At 35.3% G+C, this 27,292-nt stretch overlaps 1 protein-coding gene across 13 annotated transcripts in view; it reads left to right on the top strand.

Annotated features, from left to right (window-relative positions):
• The window catches only part of PTPN4 (protein tyrosine phosphatase non-receptor type 4), a 208,998-nt gene that overhangs the window by 96,739 nt on the left and 84,967 nt on the right, over positions 1-27,292 (top strand). For 6 of the 13 annotated variants that reach the window (XM_038564934.1, XM_038564927.1, XM_038564935.1 and 3 more), the window contains 6 exons: positions 6,777-6,840; positions 6,918-7,017; positions 12,378-12,422; positions 12,682-12,734; positions 13,090-13,210; positions 17,551-17,638. In XM_038564934.1, the coding sequence (XP_038420862.1) occupies positions 6,777-6,840; positions 6,918-7,017; positions 12,378-12,422; positions 12,682-12,734; positions 13,090-13,210; positions 17,551-17,638 (471 nt within the window). The remainder of the gene's footprint in view (positions 1-6,776; positions 6,841-6,917; positions 7,018-12,377; positions 12,423-12,681; positions 12,735-13,089; positions 13,211-17,550; positions 17,639-27,292) is intronic. The other 7 variants (XM_038564936.1, XM_038564931.1, XM_038564939.1 and 4 more) reach the window with 4 other exon arrangements.

Genomic DNA, 27,292 nt, shown 5'->3' with positions numbered 1-27,292 from the left:
TAGGGAATTACTGGGACGTGGGCTTTGTTCACTTCCTCAGTGCTGAGCTGTGGGGTGAGCCCTCACTTAAGAACTATTTTTTTTTGTTTGCTACTGTCCTCCTTGAATCTATGAACACAAGCTCTGCTGGCCATCAGAGCCAAGCCATAAAAGGGTGTGTCCTCTGGGTAGCTGGAACAAAAACAAGGCACCAGACACAAGTTCCTTTCTTAGCAACACCAACAACCTGGGTGGGGCAAGAGAGTATAAAGAAGGCACCATCTTGGGGATCCCTGGGTGGCTCAGCAGTTTAACGCCTACCTTTGGCCCAGGGTGTGATCCTGGAGACTCAGGATCGAGTCCCACATCGGGCTCCCTGCATGGAGCCTGCATCTCCCTCTGCCTGTGTCTCTGCCTCTTTCTCTCTGTATCTCTCAGGAATAAACAAAATCTTAAAAAAAAAAAAAAAAAAAAAAAAAAGAAGGCACCATCTTCCTTCCCTAGAAGGCACCATCTTCCTTCCCTAGAGAGTGCCTAACTAAATTCTTGTATGTGTGCCAAACTGGAAGCCTACCCCTCAGGCTAAATCTTCAACACAAGCAAATAGGCCTCTTTCACATAAAGACTAAGGGTGTGTTTCATTCTCCCATCTCTGCATTCTACTGTGGGGGTGGTAGCCAGCCTAGAACTGTTTCTCCATTTGTCATTAGTCCCACTGGACCCATGAACAGAAGCCGTGGTGGGCTCTAGAGCCAGATAATCAAGGAGTATTCCCTGGACAGCAGTCATAAAACCTAGGGCACCAGATATACATAAAAGCTGTCTTCTGGGAGACACTGGTTGTCTGGAGCATGGCAGAGGGAGCACTTAAAGATATTACCTGCCCTCTGAGGTCTCTTGAGAGGATTACAGTCAGCTCTTAGGTATGTGTTTAGGTATTTATTTTTAAAGATTTTGTTTATTATATATATAGAGAAAGCATAAGTGGGGGAAACCTTTTTGTGGGGGAGGGAATTGAGGTAGAATCTGCTGAGCACGAGCCCAAGGTGGGGCTTGATCCCACAGCTAAGATCGTGTCCTGAGCTGAAACCAGGAGACGGACACTCAAGTGCCTGAACCACTGAGACACCCCTAGATGTGATTGAAAGCCTGTTACTCTGACTACAGCTATAAGAAAAGCTAATAGGGGGATGCCTGGGTGACTCAGTGGTTGAACGTCTGCCTTTGGCTCAGGGTGTGATCCCGGAGTCCCAGGATTGAGTCCCACATCGGGCCTCCTGCAAGGAGCCTGCTTCTCCCTCTGTCTGTGTCTCTGCCTTTCTGTCTCTCATGAGTAAATAAATAAAATCTTAAAAAAAGAGAAAAGAAAAGAAGAAAAGAAAAGAAAAGAAAAGAAAAGAAAAGAAAAGAAAAGAAAAGAAAAGAAAAGAAAAGAAAAGAAAAGAAACCTCCTTCACAGAAGAACTGGGTACCTCAACCTCTTGTCTCTCTCCCAACCTGTGGTTGGTAGGTGGTTAAAAACTCTCTTCACGTGGTAGAGTCCTGTGGTGGGACCTAGTGCCAGTGGTCACCAGAGCCAAGCAATCTATTAGGTGTCTCCTGGGCAGCAGTTGAAAAAATCAGGGTGCCAGACAAGGAATATATAAGTTCCTTTCCAAGGCAGAGGGAAAGTACAAAGATGGCACCTGCTGGTCTCCATCTTCGGAGAGTGTTTCATTAGGTGCCCCAGATGTATATTAAATTAGATTTCTTCCCCTTAGGCCCATCCTTTAAGATAAGCAAGTAAGTCTCTCTTGCAGAAAGTCTGGGCACTTTTAAGTTGGCTGCCTCTACTCTCCCCTGGGGTTGGTTAGTTTGCATTAAGCCTTTAAGAACTGTTTCTCAGTTTACTCCAGTCTTGGGAGTCTTGTGGTCACAGGCTCTACTTGATTTTCAAAGCTGGAGGTTTTGGGCAGTCATCTGTCAGGTGCAGGTGTTAAAAGTTGGAGTGTCAGATGTGTGGTTCAAACCCTTTGCTCTTCAGGGAGAAGCTTGGGATTGTGAGTTCCCTCCTCATTATGGGTTACCATGATGGGGGTGAGGTTTGTGGTGAGATTGTGTCTTGGCCTGTCCTTCCGACTTGGACGTGAGTTTTTTCTCTTTTACCCAGTGGGAGGAAGTCACTCATCTAGTTTGGGGGTTCCATATGTAGCTTTTAGATTCAGTGTGTCCATGGGATGAGGTGAGTTTAGGGTTCTCCTATATTGCTATCTTGAACCAAAACCTCCCTATTAGCTATTAATACTTGATAGGTATTAATCACTTTTAATAAGGTACTATATTTTAAATTCATATATATTGCATTACAAACAATGAAGACTCTTATCTCTGATACAGCATATTCAATCAGTAGAGCAATTTTAGGCACAGCAGATTATGGTGTCTGACTATAGGTAATGACATAATTTTAGTGCTCATTTATATAGGAACAAAATTAGAAGGATTACAATACTTGTTTCTAATATGTAGTAAAAAAGGAAAAACAATGTGCTGTGAGCAGTTCCACTCCCAATATGTACCCAGACATGAAAACATGTCCACACACAAAAGTTAGTACTTAGATGTTCTTAGCAGCATTATTCATGATAGCTGAAAAGTGGAAACACTTGTGTCTACCATCTGATGAGTGCATAAACCAAGTTGTATATTTGTACAATAGAATATAATTTATCAGTTACAGTAGAATATAATTTATCAATTAAAAGGAATTACATATCTCTTTATACCTAATAGGATGGGTGTACTTAAAAAGACGGCAAGTATTGATGAGGATACAAAGAAATTGGAACCCTTTGACATAGATCATGGAAATGTGATATATTGCAGGCCACTATGGATATAAATTTGGCAGTTCCTTAAAAGGTTAAATATATAATTAAATATAGAATTATCATAATACCAATCCTAGACATACACTGGAGAGAATTGATTGTCACACGTTCACACAAAATTGTTCATAGCAGTGTAATTCACGAGAGCATAAAGGTAGAAAAGGCCTAAATGTCAGCTATAAATGGAATGAGGTACTGTTAAATGCCACAACATGGATAATAAACCTTGAAAACATTATACTAAAGGAAAGAAGCTAGACACACAAGACTACCTGTTGTCTGATTACATTCATATGAAATGTCCAAAATAATAAAATCCATAGAGACAGTAAGTACTTGCTAGGGGCTGTGGGTAGGAGGTCATTGAGACCGACTGCTAATAGGTATGGAATTTCTTTGGGGTGATGCAAGTATTATTTAGTATTGGTGGTTATACAACATAGTGAATACCCTCAAGTACACTGAAGTTTACATTTTTTAAATGGTGAATTTTATATTGTGTGAAATATATCTCAGTAAGTAATTCTGCATAAAGTAATGCTAGGTCTCTGGTCAATTACATTATACATTTGATAAATATTGCCAAGTTGTCCTACATTGAGATGGTATAATTTTTATTCTCATCAGCTATGTACATGTGCCTGTTTCCACATTCTGGGAGCCATTGTGGTATGGCATTAAATTTTTAATCTTTGCCAGTGTGTTAATACTGAAAAATGAAAATCTAATGTGGGTTACTTCTATATTTCTCTAATTATGATCAAGAGAGAATATTTTATCTTAAATATTATGTATATTTCCTGTGAATTTTCTGTTCTTACTCATTATTCATATTTCTATTAGTGTTGGGTTTTTTCTTCTTTGTAGAATTTATTTTTTTTAAAGATTGTGTTTATTTGAGAGAGAGAAACAGAGAAAGCATGAGCAGGGGTAGGGGCAGAAGGAGCTGATCAGGGAGTCTGATAGAGGACTGGATCTTAGGATGCTGGGATCAAAGGTAGATGCTTAACTGACTGAGACACCCAGGTACCCCTATAGGACTTCTCTATATGTTCTCTGTTTTCCCACTTTTTCTTTTGACTTGATGATGTGTTTTTACTAGGAACAGTATCTTTAGTGTCCAGTAGTACTGATTGTAACATTGTTTCATCTTCATGGTCTAAGCCAAGAACCTAAATCCTATCTCATTGACGTTATTGATAAGTTGATTAAATTTCCCAGGACTTGTTATTGTACTCCTTCTAAGCTTTGTCAGCTTAATACATCTACATCTTAATACATCTAGTACATCTTAATACATCTTAACTTAATACATTTATATGTATGTAAATGTGTTTATATTTCTGATACTGTTTTAGAATATTTTAAGGGAGAACTGAATGTGGAAGACAGGCTTTAAATAGATTATCCAAGCCCAAATTTTGAGTATAGACAAGCATTAAGATGAAGGTAATTTATGACTTTGTCTAGAAAACATGAAGAATGAAATCACCTTAATATATAGATGGTTTGGAAGGTGGATAAATGGGTGGATATACAGGCGAAACAAATTTGTGAAGTAAGGGTGAAAACTGATTATTGATGCAGAAACTGATTCCCCTCACCCATGCCAACTGTTGAGCCATTTAGCAGGTTTAGTCAGTCCTTCACCAAATTTTTTTTAAAAGATTTTATTTATTTATTTGACAGAGCACAAGCTGGGGTGAGTGGCAGATGGAGAGAGTGGGAGAAACAGGCTCCTCACTGTGCGGGGAGCCCAACATGGGGCTCAATCCCAGGACCCTGATATCATGACCTGAGCTGAAGCAGACACTTAACTGACAGCCACTCAGGCACCCCACCAAATTTTTTAGTACAAATTATATGCCATGCCCTATGCGTAGGTGCTTACTCTCTGCTTTGAACGAATCAGATTTTATCCTTTAACCTCATGGAATTCATCATCTAATGAAAGAGATGGCAATAAAAAGGGCAAATAAACATTATGATTAAGAAAATGTTATGAGGGGCACCTGAGTGGCTCAGTGGTTGAGCACCTGCCTTTGCGTCAGGTTGTGATTCTGTGATCCTGCATTGGAGTCCCACATCAGGTTCCCCACAGGGAACTTGATTCTCCCATTTTCTTTATGTCTGCCTCTCTTTCTGTGTCTCTCACGAATAAATAAATAAATAAAATCTTAAAAAAAGAAAGAAAATGTTATATAAGAAATTAATATTCCTTACCCACTCATAGAAAATAACCAAGGAAATAGGAGGTTTGTGACATACTTTTGGTAATCAGTGAAGTCCTTTCCAAGGAGGTAGCATTTAAGTTGAGACTTAGAAGTTAATAAGAATCAGCCATGGGAAATTAGGAGAAGGACATTCTATGCATGAAGAAACTTCTAATTGAAGACCCTAACTTGGCATCTATGAGAAACAGACAAGAGGCAGTTGTGGCTGGAGTTTAGTAATTTGAGGTAAGAAGTGATTATGCAAGCCCTAGTAGGGGCTTTGGACCTTGTGTTGAGAAAGAGCTTTAAGCAAAGGAGTAATGTGTTCTGAAATAGGAATCTAGCTTTGGAATGGAGAATAAAGAACTTGGTAAGAAAAGAAGCAAGGACAACGATTAAGAGGCTATATAGCTAGGGGCTCCTGGGTGGTGCTGTAGTTTATGTGCCTAACTCTTGGTTTCAGCTCCAGTTGTGATCATGGGTCATGGGATTGAACCTCTCATCAGGCTCTGAGCTCAGCTCAGAGTCTGATTGGGAATCTCTCTCCCAGCCTTCCTTTCCTTCTCCCTGCTGTGTGCACATGTGCACTGTTTTCTCTGTGTCTAAAGTAAATGATCTTTTTTTGTTATTTTTAAATAAGCTATGGCCAGAGCTATCTCAGACATAAAGATGATGGCAGAATGGATAGAGAAGATCTATTAAATTCAAAGTATATTTGAAGGTAGAATTAGCTGGATTTGATGTGTTGGATGTTGTGGATAATGAAAAGGAAAGACTTATGAATTACTCTTAGCCATTTGTTATTAAAATCTATGTGCTCTGCTTGGAATCAAGTATGGGTGGTAGAGTATGGTTATACATAATGATACGTAAGTTGATATTTATGTAGTGCTTTCAAACTACTGCCACGTCTAATACACATTTTGGGTTCTTTAATTTTTTTAACTGAAACATGTTGGCAGTCTGAATTTAGCTATAATTTTCCTGAAGTAGAGCTTAATTGGCATTCAGAAGTATTGAGACTACTTAAAATTCTCACACCTTTTAGTACTTCCCCAAACTAAACATTATCTCTTACAAAATCAGGGTGGAGATTTTTTGGGGGGAAGGGGAGATAGTTTTATTTTTTAAGGAATAGGGTAGAAGTTAGAAAATTTTTCTTAAGATTTGGGATGCTTAGGTGGCATAGTTGGTTGAACATCTGACTCTTGATCTCAGCTTAGATCTTAACCTCAGGGTTGTGAGTTCAAGCCGTGCATTGGGCTCCATTTCGGGTGTGGAGCCTACTTTTTAAAAAATGAAAAAAAATTTTTTTTTCTTAGTGTATTTTCTTGATGTGTAGTTAGATTTTGTCTGAATGAGAATATAAGGTCAACTATATTTTTATGAAAGATGTCAAGAATTTTAAAAACTTGCCACACTGTTATATAATATATTAACAGAAATCACTTTAGATTGCTATTTAGGATTTTTCCTTCTGGAATAGAGTTTATTGCATACTATAGAATTTCATGGGAAATTTAAATAAAAAATTAGAGTTCCCACAAATACATTCAATACTTTCTAGTAGAATTTTATTAACTTAATATGAATATCTGTAAATTGATTATTTTTTCCTAGACTGTTTTCAAAATGCAGTTTTTAGTATTGATCTTAAAATGTTATAGATTTATAAGCATTGATGTATTAGTTCATCAAGGAAAAAAGAAATCAGTCTTATTTATTTATTTTTCAGAGGTGGCTGGATCCAAACAAACCAATAAGGAAGCAGCTAAAGAGTGAGCATACACACTTACTTGACATTTTGCAACTATACTTTATAAAGATAAAGGATTAATATAATCTGATTAATTAGAACTGCTCTTATTAATTCTAGGAGGATCTCCTTACAGTTTGAACTTTAGAGTCAAATTTTTTGTAAGTGACCCCAACAAGTTACAAGAAGAATACACAAGGTGGGTTTATGGAGCATATTCTTCCTGAAAATATTGTCAAAACTATGAAATTTTGAAAAATTTTTTTGAAATTTTGAAATTATTTAGGCAGAAAAAGATTATCATGGTGTAATTCTGAGATTCCCAGCCATCACATGGAATGGGTTATAGATCTTTTATGTTTCCTTCCCTCTTGGATGGCTGGGAGGGCTTTAGGAGATTGGAGTTCCAGGCCCACCCCATGTATCCACAAGCAGACTTTTGAACCGTATCAAATCAGAATTTTCTACTTGTAAAAAAAAAATGGTTAAGAATCACTGGTATAACTAGTTGAGGTAATCAGATGATATTGTAATTGTATCCAAGTGATGCTGCATAGTGAGAATTGTGTCTGCTGGTTTTTTGTTCATGTAAAAGCATATTTAGATTTTTTTTTTATTTCCATTGAGGAGAACATAGAATTTGGAAAATATATAATTATTATGTGCAGGAGTAATGGTCAACAGATACTTTTTTTTCCCTATGAAAATGCAATCTGTAGTTCCCTTTTGCTAAGATTCAAATTCTTTTTTTTTCTTTTTCTCCTCCACTCTCACCATTTTCCTTAACAGTATAATTAACATATAGTGTTGTGAGTTTCAGGTAATCAGGTGCCTTTTTATTTTTTTTTTTTTTTTTTTTTTTTATTTAATTTTTTTTATTTATTTATGATAGTCACAGAGAGAGAGAGAGAGAGAGAGACAGAGACACAGGCAGAGGGAGAAGCAGGCTCCATGCACCGGGAGCCCGATGTGGGATTCGATCCCGGGTCCCCAGGATCACGCCCTGGGCCAAAGGCAGGCGCCAAACCGCTGCGCCACCCAGGGATCCCTCAGGTGCCTTTTTATTAAAAAATTGTTGGCAGGGAGTACACTAGCACATTCAGTTCTTTAAGTGCTAACTTTATTGGCAATTTTAAATCTGATCTTAAGACAGAATCAAATTTTGTTGTCACTTCTTCTTGACAAAGTATACACAAGAATGACCCAGATGAGCATTTTGAAAGTATATGAATGTTAGGTTAGCTATTTAAGGTAGAAATAGTGGGGAATAATCACATTGTGGTATCTGTACCTAAATAATAATCTTGTTTATTTGAAAGACAGCATTTGGAATTAGGCTTAAAAAAAAAAAAAGACTAAATAAAAAATTAGCATAGAGTACTTCCATAAAAGTCTCAGATACAAGAATATAGGTCAGTGATTTTATTCAGAATTACTCTGAAAGGTAGGTGCTCAATTAACAATCTGTTCCTAAAGCTACCTGTAAATAGTCTGTAAAATGTTACCATATTGGTCATTGTTTAGCGTACTGTGGTGATGTGGATAAAAATATTTAGGCCGTATTTACCAATCATCGGGTGTTTATAAAACTAGGGTTTTCAGTAGACCAGTTAAGAAAAGTTAAATTGACATTCTTGAGGGTCCTTTTCTGTGTGTTTGTTGAGGGCAAGGTGTTACCTTTTTTATAACAGCATTTAGGAATGTAGGTCCTGGATTAGGCAGTCCTAACAGTTGAAACTAATATTATTTCCAAGCTAATTTGTCTTGGAAAGCAAAGTTGTGTCATATGAATAACCTTCAGTTTAATATTGTAGCTCCCAATCATTCAAGTTGTTGTTAAATAATTAAAATAACAAAATCTTTTATCTTAATAAATCTTAGTATTGTAGAACTTCCTCTGATTTTGTCTTAACTTCAAGGAAATTACTCTGAATTAATAAAAATTATGATTTATGAAACTTTTTTTTTTAAGATTTTATTTATTGATTCATGAGAGAGCCAGAGACATAGATAGGCACCAGGAGAAGCAGACTCCCTGCAGTGAGCCTGATGCAGGACTGAAATCTAGGACCCCAGGATCATGACCCTGAGCCAAAGGCAGACGCTCAACCATTGAGCCACCCAAACACCCTTTAAGAAACATGTTTAAGTACATTTTACAATTTCCTGAAATCAAGTAGCAAAGTATTCCATAATACATATTTCATGTAATCAGTTTTAAATGTATAAGAAATATTTTAATTAAAAGACCAATAATTTAAAATTGGATTTCTAATGTGTTTAATATATATGAAAAGTTTGTTAGAGCAGTTAAAATATGGCCAGTTGCCGCCGTATTCATAATTTACTTCACTCAAAATGTCTTTGAATTTCTTAATGGAGCTTGAATGTGTTGATTTTTTTTTATAGCCTGTGTTGAAAACATAATAAAAAAATAAATGTATCTCAATGATAATTAAGTCATAATATCTTCCTGAAGTAGAAGAAAGTAAAGCCAAGTTTGGTAGTAACCAAGCAGTTGCTTTGTGTTCAGCCTGTTGTCTAGAGGATTAGCTTTGTTTTCACTAAAAATAATGTATTGTTTGAAAAATCCTTTATAATAGGATGTCCTAGAATCTTTTAACTGGTGGTATTGGGTAAAATGGTTTAAGTAGCTAGTTTTTATTATATTATCGTAGAATACCTTATTGAATCTCTACCTTCCTACAACTTAGAATCACTTAGGGGAGCTTTAAAACATGCTAATGCCTTGGTCATACCCCTGAGATCTTTTAATTTAATTAGGTCTCAGATGGGATTATTACAAGCTTCCCAGGTGATTCTAATAGACAGCCAGCGTTAAGAATACTCCTTTACAACTTTATTGCTTGGGTAGGCTTAATGCAGTGGTCATGACTAGTAATATGACACCTTCAGCCACAGTTGATAAATTTTAAGGACTAGTTTAAACCCACAGAACAGGAAATCTGTGACAACACCTCTTTACCTTCAGATTCCATTTTAGATAAGTTGTAGAAAAGAGTGGACCTATAGAACTTACATCAGACTACATCAGTCATTTGGCATTAGCAGGTGCTGGCATCCTTAGAATTGGAGTTTTCTCATGAGTCATGACAGTACAAATGACATTTCTTCGGTCCCTTCTTAGTGCTTAGGTGTACTCAATACATAATAAGTGCTCATGGTATTGGTTACTGTCTAGATTAGAAAAGTTGTATTATTTTTACAGATTAAGCGTGTCATTTCTGTATTTACCTCAAGCATTATTAATCTATCTTAAAAGTCTTAATTTAAAAATTAGGTTTTTAATCACCTTACTTAGGGCCCATAGGATACATATACTAGACAAGTGATATTACTTCCTTTTTTACAAATCTAGAAACTGAGGCTCAGCCAAATTTTAAGTACTTTACTAAGGAGCACTGACTGGTTTAGTGTATTAGGACTTGAATTCTAGTTTCTACTCTCAATCCTTACTGGTTATTTAAATAAAATTCATCACATAATGTGAGCACTGCATGTTATATGCAGCTGATAAATCATTGAACACTATACCTGAAAATAAGTATGTACTATATGTTGGCTAATTGAATTTAATTTAAAAAATAAAAATTCATCAGGCATAGGTATTATTTGTGTAAGACTTAAAATATTATGTCAAGAATACACATGCCTGGGATCCCTGGGTGGCGCAGCAGTTTAGCGCCTGCCTTTGGCCCAGGGCGCGATCCTGGAGACCCGGGATCGAATCCCACATCGGGCTCCCGGTGTCTGGAGCCTGCTTCTCCCTCTGCCTGTGTCTCTGCCTCTCTCTCTCTGTGTGTGACTATCATTTAAAAAAAAAAAAGAATACACATGCCTTTTCAATCTTAACAATGAGATTAGTTCCTACCATGAACCTTTACCTTTAATTATGAAACCAAGTTAGCTAGGTAGAGATTTATTGTCTTAGATTGAATAAGTAGGTAATATTCACAGTATTACATATTAATTCTCACAGGAAGTTTGTATACTTAATATGTGAAGCCAAGATATTTCTTTTTTTTATAAATTTATCTTTTATTGGTGTTCGATTTGCCAACATATAGAATAACACCCAGTGCTCATCCCATCAAGTGCCCCCCCTCAGTGCCCGTCACCCAGTCACTCCCACCCCTCGCCCACCTCCCCTTCCACCACCCCTAGTTCGTTTCCCAGAGTTAGGAGTCTCTCATGTTCTGTCTCCCTTTCTGATATTTCCCACTCATTTTTTTCTCCTTTCCCCTCTATTCCCTTTCGCTATTTTTTATATTCCCTAAATGAATGAGACCATCTAATGTTTGTCCTTCTCCGATTGACTTATTTCACTCAGCATAATACCCTCCAATTCCAACCACGTTGAAGCAAATGGTGGGTATTTATCATTTCTAATGGCTGAGTAATATTCCATTGTATACATAAACCACATCATCTGTATCCATTCATCTTTTGATGGACACCAAGGCTCCTTCCACAGTTGAAGCCAAGATATTTCTATCAACTTAAAAAAATTTGTTTTAGTGAATATCTGATTCTCTGAAATACTTAATTACATTTTTTGATAACTTGAATATTGTCATGGAGGTCTTTAATAATTTTAATCAGCCAGACAACTAAAATTCTTAAACATGATTTTTGATTCTTGGAGTATGTGTACTTTTTTCACTGGGGTGGAATAAAGTCTTAAAATTCGCTGTTAAAACATTTAAAGCTACAAAATTTGGTCTTCTGCCAACATTAAAAAGTACAGGTGACTTGTTGCAAGCATCGACACATCATTGAGGGAATGACTTACCCCGTTAGTGAGGACTAGGTGCCATCTCGTAAGCAACCTCTGCATTCTTTTTGATAGAAATCTTAATGTGTTGTTGGTTTTAGTATATGTGCTGCCGAAGCGAGCACGTGTTGTTGGTTTTAAAGGAACTTGGGTACTTGGCAATTCTAATAGTAGGGAAGGGAGCTTAAGGTTTTTTTTTGTTTTTTGTTTTTGTTTTTTGTTTTCTGATCAAGGATAGCTTTCTTAACTCAAATGAAAATGGAAAAGTGCTTTTCTACACTTAGCAGCTTTTGGCAGCTAAATAAGTCAACCATAGGCCTGTCTTTGCAGCTTGCTTTCTGTCTCAGTAGAAAGGATGACTTTCTCCACGTGATCTTTACTGCATTGCTGTCAGTCTCCTATGTCTCTAACTCAGGTTTTCTGTGTTTCCCACTTATAATTTCTATAAACAACAATCTTCAGAGAATACTCCCTAATCTCCCTCTGTCATGTAGTTCTTAGAGATCTTGAGTTTTATAATACAGGCTAGTGGAAACATATTTGAAGTACTGAATTGCGTTTATCAAAGAATTTTAAAGATTGGGATTCATGAATTTATGAAAGCTTATTTTAAAAATATCTTTACATGTGCTAATATATAGATTATAAAAGCAAATACTTAAATTCAACTTTACTAGTTAATATAAGTATACCATTTTTAAACTCTAAATGTTGTAATTCCAGTAAATCTAAATGTTGTCTCTTGGTCTCTCTCTCTTTTTAAGGTACCAGTATTTTTTGCAAATTAAACAAGACATTCTTACTGGACGGTGAGCTATTTAAAATTTTTAATAATGGACTTTAAAAGTACTTTTAGTTTTATATTAAGTAACTCATCATTTCAAATAAATTATCTATTGAAAAATGGTTATTACAGCATGGATTTTTTTCATCAGATAAGTTTGTTACTTAATTGTTAAAGTGTAAGTGATGGAGACTTCATAGGTGAACAGTATTATATAAATTACAGTGCTTTTGAAATTATTGTGTTTAACCTTAGCTTATGCATTTTCTGTTTTGTTTTATTAGATTGCCCTGTCCTTATAATACTGCTGCCCTTTTGGCTTCATTTGCTGTTCAGTGTAAGTATGAACGCACTCTTAGGTCACATAGCATGTGATTATATGGTCTGTGTTGATAGTACATTGCCTTTAATGCAGGAGTTCATTAGACATATGTTACTATACAGAAAAAAGTGATTGCAAAGGAAATGTAATGAAACATTCAGTTAGTTTAATTCCTGAAAAAGTTTTTCTGAAGTTGTTTGAGACCTAGAAGAATGCTTGTGTTGTTATAACTTGCTTACATGGTAGCTAGCAGTAAAAACAAATATTTAACTTCCAAGAAATATAATGGAATTCGTGACATTGCTGTTTGGGCTATCAGAATTACTAAATTTGTTTATTAAATTTTGACTATTTTTCTTCCATGTAATAGCTGAACTTGGAGACTACAATCAGTCAGATAACTTGTCAGGCTACCTCTCAGATTATTCTTTCATTCCTAATCAACCTCAAGATTTTGAAAAAGAAATAGCAAAATTACATCAGCAACATACGTAAGGATTTATTTACTTTTCTGCTTATTTCATAAACTTCTTAATGGCATCTTTTCTAGAGAAATGTTTTAAATTATTTCTAATGTGATTGTTATATTTACTTAATACACAACAATTATTGTTATATAAAATAGTGTTATTGGTGTAAGGAAATGTGGGTTGTCTATACTAAAAAAAATCATTGCTAACTTCATAGAATATATGAATCTTTGTTTCATTCCTAGTAAGAACCATAAAGCTATATGTAAACAGAAATTTGCTATTGGGGTGCCTGGGTGACTCAGTTGATTGAGCCTCTGACTTCATCTTAGCCCAGGTCTTGATTTCAGGGCTGTGTATTGGGCTCCATGCTCTTAAAAAAAAAGAAAGAAAGAAATTTGCTATTATGTAAAGTTGACAGTTCTTTAGGAGAAATTTTATTTTATTTTTATTTTAAGATTTATTTATTTATTCATGAGAGACACACAGAGAGAGAGACAGAGACAATAGGAAGAGGGAGAAGCTCCCTGTGGGGTGCCTGATGTGGGACTCAGTCCTTGGACTCTGGGATCACGACCTGGGCCAAAGGCAGATGCTCAACCACTGAGCCACCCAGGTGCCCCAAGAGTAATTTTAGAATATTAATAGTATGCTCATAGATCGGTTGTTACATATCAATCTACTGAGCAATTCTTTCTTAGTTTTTTAGCTATCTGAAAGGAAACATTTGTTCGGTAATTTGTCAAAAGGAGAAAGGGAACATTCTGTAATATTAAATTAATTTTAAAAAATCCTTTTAAGGGGTGCCTGGGTGGCTTGTGGTTGAGCATCTGCCTTCATTCAGCTCAGGTCGTGATCCCAGGGTCCAGGGATCGAGTTCCACATTGGGCTCCCCATAGGGAACCTGCTTCTCACTCTGCCTATGTCTTTGCCTTTCTGTGTTTCTCATGAATTCATAAACAAAATCTTAAAAAAATAATTTTAAAAATCTAGCATTTTTTTCATTCATAACAATATTCAATTTTGTTATTTTGTGAGTCTTCATTTCCTGTGACATAATTTGTTTTAAGAAGAGATTTATTGCTGTGAATAGAAAATAATACCATTTATTTGTTAAAAGTTTACTTTTGCTTTAACATGCAATTCAAAATTACTCATGGAGGAACTAAGATGGTATTGCAGATTGGCTAAGAAAATATTTGAACTAGAGATCCAGACTGCCTGGTCTGAAATTCTGGCTAAGACAACTGTTTTATAATCTTGGTCAGATTGCTTCTTGTGCTTCTCTGTTTCATTATATATAAATTGTGGGTAATAAAAGTATCTACCTCTGGAGTTAATGTAAGGATTAAGTGAGTTTATATATACAAAGTACTTAGAACAATGCCCAGCAGATGGTAAGAAGAAATATTAACTCTTAATATTAAGAAAACTTAACTTTCATTTGGTAGTGGCCTATGTATCTAAAACAGGTTGGTGTGCTGGCTCACTGCCAATTTCTGTACTGGCCCATGAACTTAGAATGATCTGTACATTTTAAATATTTGACAAAAATACAAAAAGAATAACATTTTATGGCAGGTGAAATCTTGAGAAATTCCAATTTGATGTCCATAAATGAACACTTACTGGAGCATAGATTCCCTTATTTGTCTTCATGTTTGTGACTGCTTTCATGTAACAGCAGAGCTGAGTAGTTGTAGCAGAGATTATGTGACCTGAAAGCCTAAAGTATTTATTGTCTTGCTCTTTATAAAAGCTTGCTGACCTCTGATCTAAAATAAGACTAATAAAATCACAATTTCAATAGACTGGCCCAATGCCAGTGAGGGGGCTGATTCAGTCTCACAATAAATGGCAATTTTTTTTGAAGATTTTATTTGTTTATTCATGAGAGAGAATGGCAGAGACATAGCCAGAGGGAGAAGCAGGCTCCTTGAGGGGAGCCAGATGTGGGACTTGATCCGAGGACCCAGGATAATGATTTGAGCCAAAGGCATACGCTCAGCCACAGAGCCACCCAGGTCCCCCAGTAAATGCCATTTACACATAGCATATCCGAATCAAGAGTTTCAAGATAAATCAGATTTTTTTGATAAATCAGATTTTTAAAAAATTTGCCAGTAATGGAAACTCTCTTCTGTGAGGAAAAAGTTTAATAAGGTACTGATTATGTATTTGTATTTGGTTTATTTTTATTTTTTTTAAGATTTTATTTATTAATAAGAGACACAGAGGGAGAAAGAGGGGTGGGCAGAGACACAGGTAGAGGGAGAAGCAGGGTCCATGCAGGGAGCCCGACATAGGACTCAATCCCGGGTCTCCAGGATCAGGCCCTGGGCTGAATGTGGTGCTAAATCGCTGAGCCACCCGGGCTGCCCCTGTATTTGGTTTAAAGAAATGATTCCTCAGATCTTTTTTTTTTTTTTTTAAGATTTTATTTATTTATTCATGAGCAACACAGAGAGAGAGAGAGAGAGAGGCAGAGACACAGGCAGAGGGAGGAGCAGATTCTTCAGATCTTTAAACAAAGAAAAAATAGAATCATCCAGTTTAACTGAGGAATAGGGGATGGGTAGGGAGGTAGAGATTTATTTACCTTAATTGAATTTTATAGAAAATTGAGGTATATGTGCTTTTTCTAGGAATTCCATTTTTATGAGCTTCATTGGCAGGCTGTTGGCTTCCTTTTCTGTTACCATTAGTGAGTGAAAGTTGCTATCTTTTCTTTTCTAATTTGCTGATTTTGCTCTGGTATAGTCAGATAATATCAGATATCAGATAGTTTTAGAACTAATCTAGGAGTAGATTTGTTTTTAAAGGCTTTGCTAGAGTAGTAGTTCTCAAACTTGTGTTCATCAGAATAACCAGGATGTTCTTAAATATAACAATTTGGTTCTTATTCCTTCCACATCAGATTGTATATAGTAATACTTCTGCAACTATCTGTGATAAAAGACCACAGTTTCCCCCCATTCTGTCATGGAATGAAACTTCTGAAAGATATAGTAAAATTGAATTACTAGGAGAGTAGAATGGAGAAGTAGAGACATAAAAAATAGCAAGTCCTTGTTTCTCCTTATTAGTTTCAACAGACATGAAATTATTCTGCCAATAATTATACTATGAAATATAAAAGACTGACTCTCTCAGTTTCTGTACTTGGTATGAATCAACACCTGTATGTATACCATATTCTGAGAGGCATTGCTTTAGAGATTGTCTCAATTTGTGTGTTTCAGAAGCACCTGTGTGATTTAAATGCAGATACCATAACTGGACCATCTTCTGAAAAACATTTTGAAATTAAGTCAGAGGGTAAAATGACTTTGTTAGCTGTAAGAACAAGTAGGGAATTTTAAAACTTGGTCCTTTTTTTTTTTTTTTTTTGTAATATAGTTGCCACACAGTTATATTAGTTTCAGGTGTATAACACTGTAATTTGACAAGTCTATTCCTTATGGTACACTCACAAATGTAGCTATTATGTTACCATACAATGCTATTACAATACCATTGACTATATTCCGTATGCTGTACCTCATGATTCCGTGTGCTTAAACTCATTCTGTAACTGGAAGCCTGTATCTCCCACTCCCTTTCACCCATTTTGCCCATCCTCCCAAAGCTCTCCTCTCTGACAACCATCAGTTTGTTCTCTGTATTTGTGGGTCTGTTTCTTTATTTATACAGTTTTTTTGATTCTGCATATAAGTGAAATCATATGGTGTTTGTCTTCTTAGTCAGACTTATTTCACTTCATAGAATACCTTCAGGGTCCATCCATTTTGTCACAAATGGCAAGATCTCATTCTTTATGGCTGAGTAATACTCCATTGTATATATATATAAACCACGTCTTACCAAATTACCTGTCAAAGGACACTGGCTTGTTTCCATATCTTGGCTATTATTAATAAGGCTGTAATAAACATAGGGGTCCGTATATTTTTTTGAGTTCGTGATTTCATTTTCTTCGGGTGAATACCCAGTAGTGGAATTACTAGATGATATGGCATTTTTAATTTTTTGAGGAACCTCCATACTGTTTTCCATAGCGGCTGCACCAGTTTGCATTCCCACCAACAGTGCAGAAGGGTTCCTTTTTCTCTACATCCCCTGGTGCATTCATGTATTTCTGGAAAATAAAATATTCTACAAAGTAATGATTTTTGTTCCTGAAAATGTACCCTACAGGTAAGTTAGATATTACTATACGGAACTAAGAGGAGTAGTCATGCATGGTATATTAGAAAAGATTCAATTAGAATGCTCAAAAATTTCCAGATAAATCATTTTTTTTTCTTTCTAATTTGGCCATATTTGTAATTGGTATAATGTATAACATAATGTCTTTACAGAGGTTTATCTCCCGCAGAAGCAGAATTTAATTACCTGAACACGGCACGTACCTTAGAACTCTATGGAGTTGAATTCCACTATGCAAGGGTAAGTGCATAGAACTAATTTAATATTGTTGAGTTAGACTCCATAAACTCAATATCACAGTTTTTATTTAATGCCTGTTAAGAGTAAGCAACAACTGGAATAACCAGGGAGCGCTGCCAACATAGTTGCACTGAAAATTTCCTCTGAGTATAAATATTTTCACAGGGCAGACCGGGTGGCTCAGAGGTTTAGTGCCACTTTCAGCCCAGGGCATGATCCTAGAGACTCGGTATCGAGTCCCACGTCGGGCTCCCTGCATGGAGCCTGCTTCTCCCTCTGCCTGTGTGTCTGTCTCTCTGTCTCTCAAGAATAAATAAAATCTTATAAAAAAAAAAAAGATTTATTTAAAAAAAAAGAAAAATATTTTCACAATCACTTAAGATTTATTACCTGAGAAGATTGAAGTCGATTTTTTTTGTTATTTTTCTTCAAGCTAGTGTTCTATGTTAATGATAATTTTTTTCTAGATCATAAGAGAGAATCAAAACTATACAGGAAAAGTAGGGTTTTTTGCATTCATCATCATTATTATAAAAGATGCTTTCACTTCAGTGAGGTTTGTGTTACTTGTTTTTATCGTTTAGTGACATCATTATAAATTTTTAAGGCACAGAATGAAAAATATTAACATATTTTGGTTGTGTTTCTCCTCTGCCACAAATTCCTTTATTAAGATGGAATTTACAGTCATTGGCTTCTTCTGTACAGTGCTCTGTAACAACTTTTTCGTTGTGTCAAACTTTGGTGCTTCCAGAAGAAAGTTATTCCCGTGCTGTAGGCATATTTGTAAGTGCTATCCTTCATTTGTGTGACTCTACCTAGATTCTTTCTCATGGTTTCTTTATCAAGAGGTTTTAGTCCTTCATAAGTACCCGGAATACAGCTTTTCTTCATAACTGGTGAAAAATAGAATATAGGTAATCACTGGTTGAGTTAGTGATAGGTTTTATATTCTCTTGGGACAAACTGCCAAATCTCATAAGGATAGCATTCTGAAAGGGAGTTAAGTTTTCCCTAGATAGATATTTTGAATTTATTTTAATATATACACTCAAAAAAGCTCTATTCCACATTGTGTTTTTATTGTTGAGGGTCTCACCTGGCCATGTTTTTCTAGGAGAGTAGTGTTAGTTCTTATATTTCACAAAGCTTATGTCAGTTTTGTCCTTTCCAAAATGTCTCATAAATGGAATCCTACATTATGTAATCTTCTGAGACTGACTTTTTACAATAATACATTTCACATTTATCCAACTTACTGTTTCAGTAGTTCATTCCTTTTTTTTTTTTTTTTTTTTTTTATCCATTCAACCATTGGAGAACATCTGGGTTGTTTCTGATTAGTTGTGTTTTGATTTTGTTTTTTGTTAATAGACTACTGCAAAAAATTCATTTACAGGTTTTTGAGTAGTTTTAAGTTCTCATTTTGTAACGTAGAAACCCCAGAGTGGGATTGGTTGGTCATATGGTAAGTGTATATTTAGCTGTATGTGGAACTCCCAAATTATTTTCCATAGTGACTGAATCACTTTGTTTCCCTACTAGCAATATTTGCAAGTTCCAGTCATTCACATCCTTTTTGGCATGTGATGCTGTCCGTTTTGTTTTGTTTCTTTTTCTGCTTTTCTAATAGGTAATGTTTTATCTCATCACAGGTTTACTTTGCCTTTCTCTGATGACTAATGATGTGTTGAGCATCATATCTTCTTTGATGAATCTCTATTTATCAAATGTTTTGCCCATTATTTAATTTCATTTATTTTCTTGCTCTTGTTTTTCTTTTTAAGAACTCTATATATTATAGATAGATAATAGATATGTGATTTGCAAATATTTTTTCAATAAATACGTGATTTACAAATATTTTTTCCCAGTCTTTGGCTTGCCCTTTTATTCTCTTTAACAGTGTCTTCCACAGAGCAAAAGAAAGTGATAGATTCTAACATTCCTTATTCAATCACTGATTGATAGTCTACCTCAGTTTTAGGCTTCAATGTGAATATCTCATTTCCATAGTTATTTATAATGAAAGGTAATTCTACTGAAAAATAAATTTTGCCTCTCACAGTTTTAAGAAATGGAAAGCTTAATGATGATATTTTGATTATTCATTAATTCATTGAATATTTATTGAGCACCTTCTATGTTGCCAGTCCCATTAACAGACACCATGTATACAGCAGTGAGTGAGACAGATAAAAAAACCAAGTCGTCATGAAGCTTGCATTCTGGTAGGCAGGACAGATTATAAACAAATAATTTAGTCATCAGAATACATGGGGGTTTTCCATGGAAGTAAAATTCAGTAACAGGAAAAATAATAGTCTATACTGATAGAAGTCAGAATAGTAGTAATCCATGGAAAGATTTTGTTAACTGAGAGACTCATGAGGGAGCTTTCCTGGATTTTGAAAATACATATATTGATTTGTGGTAGTTTTGAAGATGTGTATATGTAAAATTTAGGGTTATACACTTAAGATTTGTACATTTTACTATATATACAATATACTCAATTTTCTTTAGTTAACTAAACGAGTAATATATCAAGCAGTTACAGGTGCTATGGAGAAAAATTATCTGAGAAAGGGGATTGAGACAACCAGAAGTAGAGCATCAGGGAAGGCCTCACTGAGAAGATAAAACAGAAGATAATATGTAGATACCTAGGGGAAAGGAAACATCAATGAAAGGGCATGAAATAGGTTGCTTAGCAGTTCAAAGAACAGTAAAGAGACCAGTATGGCTGGTACAGTGTAAGCCAGAAGAGGAGAGTATTCATGAAGTTAAGGTAGACTAGGGTTTTATAAGACCTTTGGTTTTTAATTCTAAACCAGGCCATTAGTTTGAAGAAGTAATAGACACAGTGTGATTTACATTTTGAAAAGATCACAGTAGCTGCCATTTCAAGTGAAGAGCCCAGCTAACAGACTGTTACCATGATCAAGATGAGAAAGAATGGTGGCTGTAGCTAGCCGTTGGGTGGTAAGAAGTAATCAGATTTTGTATATATTTTGAATATGGAAATGACAGCATTTATTGATGTATTGGCTGTAGGATGTGAGAGAAAAAGGATTCAGGAATGATTCCAAAGTTTTTGGACTCAGCAACTAGAAAGCTGGAGTAATATTCAAGATGTTGGGAAAGACCATAGAGAAGCAGGTGTGGGAAGATAGGTCAGGAATTTTAGTCTTAGGGCAAGTTAAAAAAATTTTTTTTTTAAGATTTAATTTATTTATTCGTGAGAGACACACACAGAGAGAGGCAGAGACACAGGAAGAGGGAGAAGCGGGCTCCATGCAGGGAGCCTGACATGGAACCCAATCCCGGGCTGCCCAGGGCAAGTTAAATTTTAGGAGACTTTTACAAATCCACAAAAGGAGAGTGGGGAGTTCAGTGTACAATATTGGAATTCTGAAGGGAGGTATGAACTGAAGATAGGCATCTGGGAATTGTCTGCTCACAGCTAATATTTAAAGCCATAAAATGAGAGCACTGAGGGGAAATCTAGTGCATACTGAAGAGAAAGTTCCACAGAGCTGGAACACTTTGGAGATGAGAGGTTAGAGAGATGAGGAAGAACCAGGAGAGGAGACCAGAAGAAGCAGCCCTTTACACAGAAAGAAAACCTTTCTTTCTTTCAGATACATTTGTGTCTTTGAAGCCAAGCGAGTCAGAAGTGATCAGCTGTGTCAGATGAGAACTAGATTAGAAATGTGTAAGTCATCAATGACCTTGTAAGAACAGCTTTGGGATATTATGATAGCCAGAGGCTGATTACAGAGTATTTGAGAAAGACTGTGAGGATAGTAATTTTGAGAGATTTTGCTGTATCGGACACAGGTAATAATAATAGAACCTAAGCATTTACTAAAGGCCCAACACCTTCTTAGGGCTTTATGTCTATTAATTTCATTTAATCCTTATAACATCCCAGTGAGGTAAGAGTATTATTATCTCCACTTTACAGATGAGGAAAGTGAGACAAACAGATGTTAAGCAATTTGGCTATATAATAGCTATTTCTGTATTAAAGAACCAGTTTATAGCTTCTTCTAAAACCTTGTTTTTAATTAGCATGTATTTGAAAACTTTTTGACAGATTGGTTAGAATAATCAAATAATTTAAAAATATAATTCCTTGAGGGGTACCTGGATGGCTCAGTCAGTTGAGCATCCAACTGCTGATTGCAGCTCAGGTCATGATCTCAGGATCCTGGGATCAAGCCCCCTTGGGCTCTGTGCTTAGTGGGGAGTTGGTTTGGGATTCTCTCTCTCCATCTCACTCTGCCCTTCATGCGTGCACTCTCTCTCTCTTAAATAAAGTTTTAAAATAATAAAATTATATATATATATGTATGTATATATATATATACACACACATATATATAAAATCCCTTGAAATGGAGAAAAGAGTCTCTTCTATCCAAGTGGAGCTATATATATGTGACTTCCTCTGTGTCACTTTTACAGTATTCATATCACCCAATGACTTTTCATAATTCTGCTATGTGCTTTCACGCATCACAGCATGTCTAGACATAGCTTGTGTGTGTGCGCGTCTGTTTTCTATTAGGTGTCTTTATGAAACCATCAGTAGATAACTACTTGTGTTCATTTTCACTGAGTAGTTTGAATTTACATACACTGTTAAGCCTATGTATGGCACATAGAAACATTTTTTTGAATTAATGAATGTATATTATGCCTAACCACAATGAAAATATACAAACATAAACATTTTAAATCAATTTTATATGGGGGAAAACATAAAACTAAAATGTTAATAGAAAATAATTTCAACCTATATTAAAGAAAAATTTAATATTATTTTGTTTTATTCATAATATTTTATATTCATATTTCATATTTATTCCAAGGATTCTTTTAGACCTGTAATTAAAATATAACCATGAAACTAACACTGAGAAGCCAATTTCATTAGATTTGCAAAAATTCAAAGAATTAAAAATATCCATTATTGATCAGAGATGGAAAGTAGACATTCTGAATTGAAGTAGAACTTTTTCTTACCCTTTTGGAATGCAAATATTAATGTGAATATAATCTTTGACCACTTCCATTTCTCAGATTCCATCCTTTAGAATATTTATTTAGGTGTTTTAAATAATGTAGTCAAGGATTTTTATTACAGTATTGTTTGTAATATTAAAAAATTAGAAACACTCAGGGCGCCTAGGTGGCTTAGTCAATTAAGTGTCTGCCTTTGGCTCAGGTCAGCCTTATCCCAGGGTCCTGGGCTCAAGCCCCGTGTTTACTTGTCCCTCTCCCTCTGAACCTCCTCCCACTCATGTGCATGTTCTCTCTCTCTCTCAAAGAAATAAAATCTTTAAAAAATATATAAAATCACTCTAAATGAACAGAAATGATTAAGAAATTATGACAAATCCATATTTTGGAATAATATGCAACAATTAAAATTGATGTTAGAGATATGCGTATATTGATATGAAAAGATATCTGCAAAATGCTAAGTACAGGGACGCCTGGGTGGCTCAGCGATTGAGTTCCTGCCTTCAGCCCAGGGCGTGATCCTGGAGTTCCGGGATCAAGTCCCACATCGGGCTCCCTGCATGGAACCTGCTTCTCCCTCTGCCTGTGTCTCTGCCTCTCTCTCTCTCTCTCTCTCTGTGTGTGTGTGTGTCTCTCATGAATAAAATCTTTTTAAAAAATGCTAAGTACAAAAGAAAAATTACAGAATAATGTATCCTGGTTTTTGTTGATTAAAAAATTATATAGTTATGTATAATATTTATATATTTTTATGAATACAAAGATACAGAAGATTATACATCTCAAAGTATTAATAGTGGCTACCTCTGAGGAATGAGGCAGAGAAGGTGAGGGATGGTTATTGACTTCTTATTATTTCAATGTTGTTTTGAGTTAATTTATTATAAATAAGGGAATTATTTCACACCACTTCAAATTAATGTTGGGAATTCCCATCCACAAAACCATAAAATTTTAGTGGGACTGAGTTACTTTATTCTTAAAATGTGACAATAGACAGGATAGAATATTAAGTAGTCCTAGCTATTTAGTTTAGAAGAGACTACTTTTGGAGACTACCCTCCAAAAGAAAGGAGGGAAGGCCACTACAGGGGAACATGAAATGAACAGTTCAAGTTTGAGGTATGGGTGGAAAATAGTAGAACATCTATTCATATTCATCCTAAATCTCATCCTTTTACATTGCTATTTTTTAACTTATTTTAAAATAAAGCAGAGATACAAGTATGTACTGTATTTTAGTGAACATCTGCATCTACTGCCAGGTCAAGCAAGTCATTCCAGTAACATTCTTTGTGCTCTGTCCCAATAACAGCCCCTTCCTACACTGTATTATTTTTATGGTCTTATCACCCAACTGTGCCTTCCTAGATACTACAACTTGGTCTTGTTTTTTGTTTGTTTTAACTAGATAGCTTTAAATCTGTTAATCCTTCTTTTCTTAAAAATTTCTTTTGAAAGAACTTGACCTTTTCATTTTTAATTTCTTATGGTTTGGACTTTACTGATCACATGCTCATGATGTAATTCAGTATGTTCTGCTGCATTTTGTATTTCTTATAGACTGGCAACGTGATCAAGAGGCGTATTCAGAGTCAGGATTTATCCTTTTTTGTTTTATTTTATCAGGAAGCACATAATGTCCGGTTTTCACTTCCCTTTTTTTTTTTTTTAGTAGCTATTGATCCATTAATTCACTGGAGGTTGCAAAATGGAAATATCCTAATTCTGTTTTTGTTTTTATTTATTCACTGGGATAACCTTAAAGGGAGTCCCTTCCCTTCTTTTACTTTTTAATTACCCAGTAGCATAGCTCATATACGAAAAGCCCAAGGAAAGTGTTGTTTGATTCCAGGGTGCATGGGTGGCTCAGTAGATTAAGAGTCTGCTGCCTTTGGCTCAGGTCATGATCCAAGGGTCCTGGGATCGAACCCCATGTTGGACTCCTGGCTCATGCTGTCTCTCAAATAAATAAATAAAATCTTTTAAAAAAGGAAATACCATTTTTAAACAATGTCATTATTAATTCATGGATTAAACATTTTTGACAGACTTCAGTATATTACACACACACACACACACACCCCCCATTGAAGCTCAGATCATCCATTTTGGCCACTTAGTCTCTTGTTTTGATCCTTTAATCCTTTTGACATGACCTTTGTAGTCAGCATCTATGCTGTCTAGTATTTTAAGATGTTTCAGGCTCATCTTGTCTTTTTACTCCCATAGACCAGGAATTAGCTATTTCTTTAAGAAGCCCTTGTTTCTTTTAATGCAAAATGATATTTCAAAATCTCAATCTGAGTGTTAAGATTGCTCATTCCTACTGGTTTGTTATTATTTCTGTGTTTTTTAAATGTACAGAGTTAGAATCTTTGTTTCTACATATCTGCATTGAGATATACAGAATATTTTAATTCTTAGAAGACTCCAAGGATTCCAGAAATTAGACTAGTCAATTATTATGTTTTTATCACACATTACACTTAAAACTATAATTGTAGTGTCACCATATCAATTATTACTGAAACAGTTAAAATTTTTCCTCCTGACTTTTGTAGGTGTTGTAAAAATACAGTGTTAAATCATACAGCACTGTATATTATAAACTCTTCCTTTTAATCATTTTTTGACCTAGATTTCATAGGTAACTATATATTTAAAACTCATTACAGGTTATTTATAATCAGGGATTATATGAAACATATTCTCTAGTATTGTAACTAAGTAAATATAAGGATATTACCATTTAATCAATTGAGAACCACTTATTTGAGAACCAGGCTCTGTGAAATGATACGGTTCATTGATGCTCAAAGTATGACCACAAACTGAGAATGATCCACGAATTATTTATTACTGGTCCATAATAAGTACAAAATTGAGAGTTAGCATTGAGAAACCTTTATAGCAGTCTGACACCAACCATGTGATCACTATAGTCTGCAGAAGTATTATACCTGACACATTAGAAATTTAAACAGATTTGACTAGTATTTTGCCACAGGCAGTTTACTATAGGCAGTCACTATGTATACATGATTCTAGCTGTTGTCACATAGCTGACAGTAATTAAGCATTTCAGATGAGTGGTTTAAGAGACCAATAAATAGGGATCCCTGGGTGGCCCAGTGGTTTAGCGCCTGCCTTTGGCCCAGGGCGCGATCCTGGAGACCCAGGATCAAGTCCCACGTCGGGCTCCTGGTGCATGGAGCCTGCTTCTCCCTCTGCCTATGTCTCTGCCTCTCTCTCTCTTTCTCTCTGTGTGACTATCATAAATAAATAAAAAAATTTAAAAAAAAAGACCAATCAATATCCAGGTAAGAAACTTGTAGATGTGAGCCAATGAAATTTTCACTGATAAGTTGGATTCCATCTAGACTTTGGTTTGATTCATCAGACACCAAAAAGTCATGATAACTGCATTAACGAAACATGTAATTATGGGTACACAAAACATCATGGAACTGGTCTGATGGGAAAATTTTTAGTTAGACGGGGGAGATAAAATCGGATGAAATACTATATAAAGGCCTTTAGTGCCAAACTAAACGGCTAAGACATCTTCCTACAGATGATAGAGATCCATTCATTTAACATATGAATATAGTTGACTTGGACAACGCAGAGTGTAGGGTCGCCAACCCCTTAATCCCCCACAGTGTAGTCAGAAATCTTCATATAATGTCTGATTCCCCAAAAACTTAATTGCTAATAGCCAACTGCTGACCCAAAGCTTTACTGATAACATTGTTGATTAACACATATTTTGTATGTATCTTTATTTAAATACTTTAAAATATGTAACATTTTATATGTATTATATACTGTATTATAATAAAGTAAACAATATAGTATACTAAAAAATACAGTATACTGTATTCTTTAAAAATGTTACTAAAAGCCATCAAGAAGAAAAAATACAGTACTGTATTGATAAGTGTATACCATCTGTTTATAAGATGGTGTGTCTATACCTACATCAGTATTGTTTTATATGATATGAAACACTGTAGACATTAAGTGTATTACTAACACGAGACATCAAAATTGAAAAGTTAATGTGAAAAATAAATTCTTATTTATTTATAGAGTTAATGATTCATACATGGATAATTAAGTAGCAATATGAATGCTTTATGGTAGCGTAGCCTATGTACTAATGAATGAATCATTATAAAATCTTTATGGCATACAGTTGCAGTTGTCCTAATGCAATATTGGAAATTGTTAATTAAAAAAAAAAAAACCTCCTTACCTGTGATGACAGGTTGATGTGCGTGCAGTCTCTCCAATTATGAGAGAATGAGGCATACTGTATGATAATGTAATTCTTTGAAAGCAAAGTTATAAAACATTAGGAAAACTGGGACACCTCGTTGGCTCAATTGATTAAGCAGTCAACTCTTGATTTTTGGCTCAGGTCATGATCCCAGGGTTGTGGGATCAAGCCCCGCGTTGGCTTCTGTGTTCAGTGGGAAGTCAGTTTGAGATTCTCTCCATTTCCTCCCCCTTCCCTGTGTGTGCTCACTCTAATTTTAAAATAAATATATCTTTAAAAAAAGCTAAAGAAAACTAACACATTATTAACTTTATATTAAATACTACTGACTTTAT

Source organism: Canis lupus, chromosome 19 (assembly GCF_011100685.1).
Source record: "Canis lupus familiaris isolate Mischka breed German Shepherd chromosome 19, alternate assembly UU_Cfam_GSD_1.0, whole genome shotgun sequence".
NCBI classification, from domain to species: Eukaryota; Metazoa; Chordata; class Mammalia; order Carnivora; family Canidae; genus Canis; species Canis lupus.
Note: the sequence above shows the minus strand (reverse complement) of the source record. Positions and strands in the feature narration are given on the sequence as shown.